Raw genomic sequence first — 11,253 nt, 5'->3', positions numbered from 1 at the left:
TTTTTTTTTTTTTTTGAGTGCAGTGGTGAGACTGTAGCTCACTGCAGCCTTGAACTCCTGGGCTCAAGGGATCCTCCTCCCTCAGCCTCCCAAGTAACTAGGTCTATGGATGTGCACCATCATACTCAGCTTTTTTTTTTTTGGAGAGGCAGGGTCTTGTTATGTTGCTCACGCTGGTCTCGAACTCCTGGGTTCAGGTGATCCTTTTGCCTCAGCCTCTCAAAGTGCTAGAATTACAAGTGTGAGCCACCATGCCTGGCACAGCTGACCATTTTTAATTGATTTGTAGGTGATCCTCATAGAGTAGGGATATTAAATCTCATATATTCTACCAACATTTCCATTACTTGCCTTTTTATCTTGTTTACAATTTCTTTAACCTTAACCTTCATATAACTATTTCCAGAATAAACGAATGCGTATGTTTCTCAAAATACAGAATAAAATTTCTTTAGAATATTAACTACCAAAATGAATAATACTGCATTCCAGAATAAAAAAAGAATGACTATTTTAGCACTTATGTGAACAAAATGGCCAAGAAAGAACTCAAGTTAACCTCTCTTCAGGGATATAAACTGTCTGGAATACACCTGGTTATATTTAAATAGCACAAGAATTTTTACAACTACCACCTCGTCTTGTTCTTTAAGGATCTCTCTCTCTCTAAAAAAAAAAGCTCACATTAATGGATACAGAAAAACTAACTTATGTCTACAGTATCCCATATATTCATGTTCTAAAAATGCAAATTCATATAAACCTAAGTAACATTTCTGTTTTTTGAAACAAACAAACCTAACATTTTAAAATAATTCCATGAAAATCTCAAATTTAAATCTAAATATAAAATGGAATACATTTTTAGAAATTATTTATATATTCTTGGTTTTAGTTCTTTGCCAGTTATATGGTAATAAATATATTCTCCCAATTTGTACCTTATCTTTTCACTTTCTTTAAGGTACCTGTTGAAGATAAATTATTAATTTTAATACAGTAAAATTATTGGTCTTTTATCATTAGTGTTTTAAGTCTTTCTTAAGAAATACTTTCCTACTCTAATATCAGAAACATATTTATGTATATTTTCTACTGAAAGGTTTAAAGTTTTATTTTTGACATTTAAGTCACGAATCTTTCTGACTGGGATAGGGGCAAGAGGGAAGGTAAAAAAAGCAATATATTATATGCATGTCTTATAACATGTACACATACATGCAAACACACACTAGTTAAGCCTCCAACCTCAGTAGGAAACTAACATGTATGGACTATGAAATGTAGCATGGTACTGGTGTTTAGTAGCACCTTAGCCTACCACCATACTCCAAAACCGATAGAATATACATTACGTTTAGGCTATGGTTTATGGTTTGGCTCTGTGTTTCCACCCAAATCTCATCTTGTAGTGCCCATGTGTTGTGGGAGGGACCCAGTGGGAGATAATTAAATTATGGGGGTGGGTCTTTCCTGTGCTGTTCTGGTGATAGTATAATTCTCACGAGATCTGATGGTTTTAAAAATGGGAGTTTCCCTGTCAGTCTCTCTCTCTTTACCTGCCACCATCCATGTAAGACACGACTTGTTCCTCTTTGCCTTCCACCACGATTGAGGATTCCCCAGCCACGTGGAACTGTTAAGTCCCTTAAACCTCTTTCTTTTATAAACTGCCCCGTCTCGGGTATGTATTTATCAGCAACCTGAAAATGAACTAATACACTGGGCATGATGACTCTAAATCCCAGCACTTTGGGAGGCCGAGGCAGGTGGATCACTTGAGGTCAGGCGTTCAAGACCAGCCTGGCAAACATGGTGAAACCCCATCTCCACAAAAAATACAAAAATTAGCTAGGCATGGTGGTGCAGGCCTATAATCCCCGCTACTCAGGTGGCTGAGGCAGGAGGCTTGCTTGAGCTCAGGAAGTTACAGGCGAGATCATGCCATTGCACTTCAGCCTGGGCAACAGGGTGAGACTCCTTCTCAAGAAAAAAAAAAAAAAGAAGAATATTCATTATGTTTAGGAAGCGTTACATAAAAAATGAAGACTATACTTCAAGGAATGTAAAACATCCTACAGTAGCCATTTTAAAACTATCTATTTTATAGAATAAAAAATGTACATGTATCACTACCATGTAAATGTTGGTCTCTCCTTTTATTTGCTATTAATATTTACTTAAAGAAAATCTTTAAATGTTTTCCCCCATTTTGTCCCAAAAGTTAAAAAAGCAAACAACAACTCATGCTAGTTTTGAAACAGATAAGGCGATTGGCAAGGCTTCTTCAGGGCTTAAAAACATTAGTCATTCATAAACTTGTTTGAATATAAAAAGGCTATATTCAATAATATATAAAAATATTAAATAGCAAAGCTAGCTAATACTTTTTCTTGACATTGAGGGTAGAAATAGAGGAATGTTCTCCATATAACTTACTCTGTCTCTCCTAAAATTCTCTTTTGTTTCCTTCCTATTATCCTTGAATGAGGGCTTTTTTTTTTTGTAAGTGCACAATTTGAAGAGCAGTGACATGTTCTGAATGCCTTTATACAGTCTTAGATTATAAGAGTAAAAATCTCAAAGGAGAATGAAGCTAGTTATTAGCTACCAGAAGACCACCATCTAACTCTGTCTCTCCCTTACAATTCCAAGACAGAATAGAACAGTATCAGGGGAAATGAATATGGTAAAGAAACAATTATGAGAATATTGATTATGTTGCTCAGCAGTCATAAATCTTACTGTGAAATAAAGCCAAAATAAAGACAGCCTTATAAATGTCTTTAATAATAAAATTTAACCAATAGTAACAGAGCTGTAATTCATTTTATTCCTAATAGCTCTTTGCTGTTTTATCACTTAGAAACAAGTAACTTACCTGTGCTCGTTTTTCCATATCCTGGCAGGTACCTAGTTGTTCTTCCATTGCAACTCTGATTTGCCTCGCTTCATATTCCAATTGTCTTCTGGTCATATCTGTTTGTAAGGAAAACTAAAACCACAAATAATACAAAAGTATCAATATCTTGTATTTATGCTAATCAGTAAAAGCAAAAAAGCATATAAATACCAATAAAGAAAATGAATAAGCAAATATGTCAGTCATGGTGCATGAGAAAATTATTTTTTACTCCAAGGAGTGTTTAAATTTGATTATAGGTGTCAGACTCAATCCGGATCCCTGATGTGATGTGGAATTCAAACACTTATTTGCCAGAGTCATAAGCGGCTTTAATTAGACTGGCCTATTTCACTTAAAATATATAATTGGTCCAGTTAGAGTGAGGCTAACTTCAGTCCCCTTATGACTCTTCTCTACTGAAGAGGCACTACTTTTAATTATTAAATACTAGCATATTAATGTGGACAACATAGAAATTTCAAGAAACAAGTCCATTATTCTTAAGCTTATATTTCAACTTAAGGTAAGGATTACTATATACATACAGACTAAATAGAGAGAACTTTTCCATTCATCAAACGAAGAATATGGGATAAGAAAAAGCCTACATGTAATAAAAATAATCATAAATAGAGTGGACAAAGTCAACACAGACTTTGGTAAAAATTCAAAAGTAAAGTTCAAACAAATAAAAAGAGGTACTTCTTCAGAATGGGTGATAACTCATTCAAAAATTTATTAATCCTCTAATTAAAATTCCAAGGACTGTGATAACTGCCAAGCATGCAACAGGATTTTAAAAGGACAAGGTAATGAAACCTGTGTTTCATTCACAAGTTTCATTATAAACCCATGCCCATAAGGTTAAAAAATCTGCTTAAATAAAATGATAGGTAACAGACTTATAATGGGCCATGAAGGGAATGAGAAAATGCTATACATTTTCTGTGTGCCCAAAGAAAACTGTGTATGACATATATCTGACTCAGAATAGCATTCTGGTCTAAGAACTCCAAATTGTGTTGTCAGTTGTAGTTAGATTAGTTCTCACCCTTTTCCCTTTGCAACATACAGATGACATTCATATGCAGAATGTATTCCCTTAGGCATACCCAAATTATGGGTTGCAACAGAGATGAAATAGTCTGCATGTTATTTCTTATTCCTACTGAGCCAGTTGTAACTCCACTTATTAGTCCTCCATTTCCCAAACCGTCTTTGCAAAAAAAAAAAATTGAACATGACACAGTATGTTGCAATAATGTGGTTTAGATCTGATGTTTTCAGTAATGTTTAGTATTTTGATAAGTAGATATTTCCACATAAAGTGTTCATTAACTTGGCTTCCCAACATAAATGCCAAATTTGTGAAATTAAAAAATAGTTATAAAATACAAGCAGAGTTTAAATTTGCTAATGTTGCCAATGGTCCCCGATAATGTCTTATATATATTAAATAAATGTGATCACTTAATAAATTAGTAGAGAATAATTAACTTGACAACTGATCTTTGTTTCAGATAGTAACCAAATACTCTTGAATCGTCATGTACATTTAAGCTCTTTCCTGAAACTGAACTCAGGTAGACAGCTGGATTCTGGATTTTGTGTATTCTCTAATGACCAAAGTTACTGGTAAGCAAAACTACACTTTGGTATTTTTCTTTATAAAAGTTATAGTCTCAACAAATCCCCCCAAATTCCTAATCCTCACATGCTAACAATTCTCCAATAAATGTTCTCTCACTACCTGTGCTCCTTAATTCCCAGGAGCACTGTTAAGTGTTAACATGTTAAGGGCCCTGTCAGAAAAAGGGATTCTTTCTCTCTCTCAAAACCCTGAATGATTATTCTAGGAGAGTGAGCACGTAAGCTTCCAGTTCCACCTCCTGTCAGCCAATGTCCACTCAGGAAACCTGGTTAGCTACATGTTTTCAAAAAGGTTTTCTCTCTTTCAACTTTTACCTTTTTGTCTATTTTGGTCTCTCAAAGTAGTAGTAGAAAATGAAAAACTTAAGCTAAGAGAGTAAGTTTTATTTTAATTAGCCTATTTTCTTTTAAAAAATTACATGTGGCCAGGCACGGTGGCTCACACCTGTAATCCCAACACTTTGGGAGGCCAAGGCTGGTGGCTCACGAGGTCAGGAGATAAGGGACCATCCCGGCTAACACGGCAAAACCCCATCTCTACTAAAAGTACAAAAAATTAGCTGGAAATGGTGGCATGCGCCTATAGTCCCAGATACTTGGGAGGCTGAGGCAGAAGAATCGCTTGAACCCGGGAGTCGGAGGTTGCAGTGAGCTGAGATTGAGCCATTGCATTCCAGCCTGGGCAACAGAGCGAGACTCCATCTCAAAAAAAAAAAAAAATAGTTACATGAAATATTTATGGATAATAGTTAAAATATGTAGTCTTGTTCGAGATTATATATACATTTTCTTTTCTTTTTTTTTTAAATATAGAATACTTCATGAATTTCCATGTCATCCTTGAGCAAGGGCCATGCTAATCTCCTCTGCATCATTCCAGTTTTAGGATATGTGCTGCTGACGCGGCCACTATAAATGTATTTGAGAAATATTCTTATATGTGCCATCCCATGAATAAAATCGTTGACATGGAGAGGGAGAGGCTGACGGGATTAGAATTTTTTTTTTTTTACAGAACGCTGCAGACCTATAACCTGGAGCAGCTTGGAGGTGGTGAATATCAGCTCCTCAAGTCTGCAATAAAAAATGGCCTCCGATAAAACTACATTGCAAAAAACAGGAAACAAACAGAATGGAAAGAGTAAAAAAGAGAAAGAGGCAGAGCCGGAACAATCTGTGGTGGAAAATGTACTAGACTGACGTGTAGTGAATGGGAAAGTGGAATACTTCTTGAAGTGGAAGGGATTTACAGATGCCGACAACACTTGGGAACCTAAAGAAAATTTAGATTGTTCAGGGTTAATTGATGCATTTCTTAATTTTCAAAAAACTAGTCAAGAAAAAGATGGCACAAACAGAAAATCTTTATCTGACAGTGAATCTGATGACAGTAAATCAAAGAAGAAAAGGGATGCTGCTGACAAACCAAAAGGCTTTGCCAGATGTCTTGATCCTGAAAGAGTAATTGGTGCTACAGACAGCAGTGGAGAATTGCTGTTTCTCATGAAATGGAAGGATTCAGATTACGCAGAGTTGCTGCTGGCAGAAGAGGAAAATATGAAGGGTCCTCAAATTGTAATTGCTTTTTATAAAGAGAAATTAACTTGGCATTCTTGTCCAGAAGATGAAGCACAGTAATTTTTTGCACTGTTTTATACAGGTCTTGGTTTTTGATTTACTAGTGTGAAGAAATAACTACATTTTAATGAAAATCAAGTTTGGCATGTTCGTTTTGCAAGTAGTATTGGGAGAGTTGTGGATTTTCTTTTGCATTAATAGCACTGGTTACTTTGAACAAATAAATAAAAGCTTTCTGTAGTTGCTTCCTTCATCAGAAAAAAAAAACAACATTAGATACCATGGTATATTATATCCACTGCATGAGAGAACAGCTTTTCTAAATATATTAGGGGCAATTTCCATAGCCATTACTCAATCAGAACTTCTGTTCTCATATGCCTAAGGACCATTCTGGGTTTCTTATTTGTTTTTTTTTTGTGTGTGTGTGTGTGTATAAAGAAAATGCACACGTAAATGTTTTCTTTTTTATTGTTTTTAAACATTTATGAAAACAAAAATCACCGGTAATCCAATGTTTCTGAAATGTCATCATTCTGAGCAATCTAAGAAAAATAAATCACTTCAAGTTAAATTGAAAAATTTCCTGAAGTCATACATTTCAAGTTAAATGAATGATTTTAATTAATTGGACAATTTAAATTGGATAATTTAAAAGCAGCCATATCAGAATTCATATCTGTAAATGCAATGGTTTGCACAATTTCTAAAACGAAAAATTTTACCATTGCCAACAACACCCAGATGAGGAAACCAGACAAATCCTAATGTATTTTAATCAGCTAACCAAGACAGTTAAATGGACACTTAAAAGATTCCTCTGGTATGGCGGGGCGTGGTGGCTCAAGCCTGTAATTCCAGCACTTCGGGAGGCCGAGACGGGCGGATCACGAGGTCAGGAGATCGAGACCATCCTGGCTAACACGGTGAAACCCCGTCTCTACTAAAAATAACAAAAAACTAGCCGGGCGAGGTGGCAGGCGCCTGTAGTCCCAGCTACTCGGGAGGCTGAGGCAGGAGAATGGCGTAAACCCGGGAGGCGGAGCTTGCAGTGAGTTGAGATCCGGCCACTGCACTCCAGCCTGGGCAACAGAGCAACTCTTTTTTTTGAGATGGAGTCTCGCTCTGTTGCCCAGGCTGGAGTGCAGTGGTGTGATTTTGGATCACTGCAACCTCTGCCTCCCAGGTTCAAGTGATTTTCCTGCCTCAGCCTCCCAAGTAGCTGAGACTACAGGCATGCATCACCACGTCTGGCTAATTTTTGTATTTACGTTAGTGGAGACAGAGTTTCACAATGCTGACCAGGCTGGTCTCGAACTCCTGGCCTTAAGTGATCCACCTTCCTCAGCCTCCCAAAATGCTGGGGTTACAGGCGTGAGCCTCTGCCATGTTGAGTCATTTCTTAACAAAAAGTTGAAGTCCCTGTGTTACATTGACTAAAAGGTCACGATTCATGGAATGTCTAAGACTTGGCTCATGGAAACCTAATCAGATGGTTAGGACCTGCCATCATAAATGGGTGAACAAACTTCTGTAATCTAAACTATTGACCTGCATATATTTTCTTTACTCCAACACATTCATTACATGTAGGTTCGATCGTTTCAGTATTTGTTTTACTGGTTCAGCAGAGGACAAGAAAAACAACCCTTTGTAGTAAATCAGAATGTTATTCAACTGCACACTGTTAATTTATTGTGAATACTGGTGGACAGTGGTCAATAGTTTCATATTCCTTAAAAAAATTTTAAAACATAGTTATATTTGAAAAACAAACCAACTTTGGTGTTTGCAAAAATGCTAATATCTGTGCTATAGCTATTGGCATTTATATCTGGAATATTTTCAGAGATTTTTTATTTGTAAAAACTATATGGCATAATTCCTGTAACACAGTACAAAAAATAGGCAGATGGTGACAAATATTTCTATAGAATATGTTTGACAATTCAATACACAGAATTAAAAAACTAGTTGCCTAGTTGAACCGTGAGGTCCTCTAGAATTCAAACTTTATAGATTTTCTAAATAAGAGCTTTAAATAAAACATTTGTTTGAGCACAATAATTTTATCATCTTTACAAATAAAAATTCATTAACTATTATATATTCAGGCCTAAAGTTGGGTAAAACATATTACAGTTTACAAATAACTATAAATTCAGTTATCCTGAATTTTAATGGTTACTTAATTTAATTAATATATTAAGTTATTAAAGTTTCAAATAAGTTGTACTGCCAAGTTACTTACATTTTCAGTTAAAGGAAGACTATCTATTCTTTTAGTGAGATTCTGAAGTTGAGCATAATACCAGTCTTTTTCCTTTTCTTCTTTGTCAAGATCAGCAAGAAGCAACGACCTATTTTTTAAAAAAAGGTATGTTTAAACAATGCTAATACAGACTGCACAAGAGCAATACTTACACCAGTTTTTATTGCAAACTTCTCTACCTAAAGTGCTAATAATGAATTACTCAAAAAATTTACATTGATTTCAATTTTTAAAGGTAGGACTTAGAATATTACAGTCATTACAATTAGAGTATTAAAAAGAACATTTTTTTCTAAATAAACAGGTAATCATCCTTAAAACAATACTTACACTTCACTAAAGGCTTTCTTCATATTTATAGTCTAAGAAAATAATGATAGGTAAAAGGTACAGATATAACAAAACTCAAAATTAGTATAAGAATAAAAAGCATAGTAAAGGAATTAAGAAAAGCAACAATGATGCCAGAAGACAAACCTAGAATATAGGAAGCTACGACCTTGGACACTGATGTGGCTTTCAGTTTCACGGCAGTCAAAATAATAAGAAATATACTGTCATTTTGAAATAAGAGGAAGTCATGAGGGAGAGAAACTTCTTAGTTTGGAATTTTAATACCAAATGATGGTGTTCTCCATAGCAATCTGTATTAAGATACTGTATACCTGAGCACTGTAAACATAAATGCACAGTAAGAGTGTTACAGGGATAAAACTCAAGAGGCAAAAAAGTATATAATCTATCTCTTTTCACATGGCTCTTTGCCAGAGCTACCACTGTTTATAATTTTCTTATGTATATTTCTAGAGCTATTCTATAAAAATGCAAGGATATATGTGCATACTTATATGTACATTTTAAATATAAATAGTAGCATATTATTATAGTACATGTTGTCCTGCAACTTTTTTTCACTTAAAAATTGATCCTGGCAGCCAGGTGTGGGGCACATGCCTGTAATGTCAATACTTAGGGAAGCTGAGGCAGGTGGATCACTTTAGCTCAGGAGTTCAATACCAGCCTGGGCAACATGCTAAAAACCCAAACCCCAAAATCCCATCTCTACAAAAAAATACAAAAACTAGCCAGGTGTGGTGGTGCACACCTGTAGTCCCAGCTACTCAGGAGGCTAAGCTGGGAGAATCACTTGAGCCCAGGAGGCCGAGGCTGCAGTGAGCTGAGATCATACCACTGCATTCCAGCCTGGGCAACAGACTTCTTTCAAAAAAAAAAATAGTAGATCTTGCAGAACACAAATAAGGCATAGGTTGAGTATCCCTTATTCAAAATGATTGTGACTAGAAGTGGTTTTGGATTTTGGAATATTTCTATTATACTTAACAGTTGGGCATCTCAAATTCAAAAATGCTCTAATTAGTATTTCCTTTGAGCATCATGTCACTCAAAAACTTTGGGATTTTGGAGAATTTTCTATTTCCAGATTTGGGATGCTCAATCTATACTAGGTATTTTTTTTGTTAGCTGCATAATATTCCAAGAATTCCCTAGTATTCATAAATCTATGTAGGGATACACTATAACCAACTTTTAGTTGGCAGGTACTTAGGGCGTTTCTAATCTTTTGTTATTATAAACAATGCTGCATTGAATAGTCTTATAGATATACCTCATTTCATACATGTACACGCATTTATATAAAAGAAATTCCTAGAATATATAAATTTTTAACTTACTGCCCTTGTGAGATATTATACCAATGTATGCTACCATCATACCAATTTAAGTGTTTAATTCAACTTTTTACTTTTTCATATCTAGTTTTTTTTTAAATGGTGTATCACTGGTTTTAATTTGATTTCTCTATGAGTGAGACTAAACATTTTGTTTAAGTTTATAAACCATGTGTATTTCCTTTTCTGTGATTTTTTCTTATTTGTAGGACCTTTTCTACATTAAAAATGATAGTGCTTTGTCAGTTGTTGGGTTGCATATATATTTCTCAATAGTTGTCTTTTTAACATTGTTTACTCAGTTGACGCTTGAACATGGGTGTGAACTGCATGGGTCCACGTATACATGAATTTCCTGCCACTTCATTATGATTTTCTTAATAACATTTTTTCTCTAACTTAACATAGTATGTAATACATATAACATACAAAATATTTGTTACTTGACTGTTTATGTTATTAGTAAGGCTTCCGGTCAATAGCAGGCAATCAGTAAAGTTTCTGGGGAGTGAAAAGTTGTATATATATTTTTGACTGTACGGAATGGGTGGGTAGGCCAACCCCTGAATTGTTCAAGGGTCAACTGTAACGTTTTGCCATGTAGAAAATTTTGATTTCCATGCAGTCCAATTTGTAGATATTTTCTATTATAGATTCTGGAGTTTGGTCATACAGAGAGATGTTCCCCACTCTGATACTATTACTTCAAAAGTTCTGCTTGATTATTGTTTCTTAGGAAATATGGAATGAATCTTAGTAGTGAATACAAATGTGAGTATGTGGAAGGCTCTGTTCTTGCTAAAATGTATTTTCCTTTACTGAGAAGCAACTTAAAAAATAAGAAATAAGCTTTTGTTCTTATGTGGCAACTTTAACAGTGACGGACCGATTGGGAAAGAGGGAAGCCCCTGCTTACGATGTTGCATCTCTCAGGGAAGGCAAACTAAAGACAAGCTGCTCTCTCCCTCCGATTTCTGACAACAGGAATAGGAGAAAGCACTGCAGAAAGCCTGAACTTCATTCACAGCTGGGTACCACAACTCCCATAAAGATGAGATTTAATCTATTTTTCAGTTTTCCCTAGTGAGGACCTGTAGGACCTACCAGGTCCAAGGTGGGAAAAAGAGTAAAAAAAATGGTGATGCTAATATTTCGTC

General features: G+C 35.3%; 1 protein-coding gene and 1 pseudogene across 5 annotated transcripts in view; one reads left to right on the top strand and one right to left on the bottom strand.

Moving 5' to 3' along the window:
- APC (adenomatous polyposis coli) overlaps positions 1–11,253 on the bottom strand; it is a 147,168-nt gene that overhangs the window by 71,349 nt on the left and 64,566 nt on the right. For all 5 annotated transcript variants that reach the window (XM_011958282.1, XM_011958285.1, XM_011958284.1 and 2 more), the window contains 2 exons: positions 8,385–8,493; positions 2,882–2,995 (listed from right to left, as the gene is read on the bottom strand). In XM_011958282.1, coding sequence (XP_011813672.1) covers positions 2,882–2,995; positions 8,385–8,493 — 223 coding nt within the window. The remainder of the gene's footprint in view (positions 1–2,881; positions 2,996–8,384; positions 8,494–11,253) is intronic.
- On the top strand, positions 5,366–6,193 carry LOC105523471 (annotated as a pseudogene).

Source organism: Colobus angolensis, unplaced genomic scaffold (genome assembly GCF_000951035.1).
Source record: "Colobus angolensis palliatus isolate OR3802 unplaced genomic scaffold, Cang.pa_1.0 Scaffold465, whole genome shotgun sequence".
Lineage (NCBI taxonomy): Eukaryota > Metazoa > Chordata > Mammalia > Primates > Cercopithecidae > Colobus > Colobus angolensis.
The sequence above is the reverse complement of the archived record's forward strand: the minus strand, read 5'-3'. Positions and strand labels throughout refer to the sequence as shown.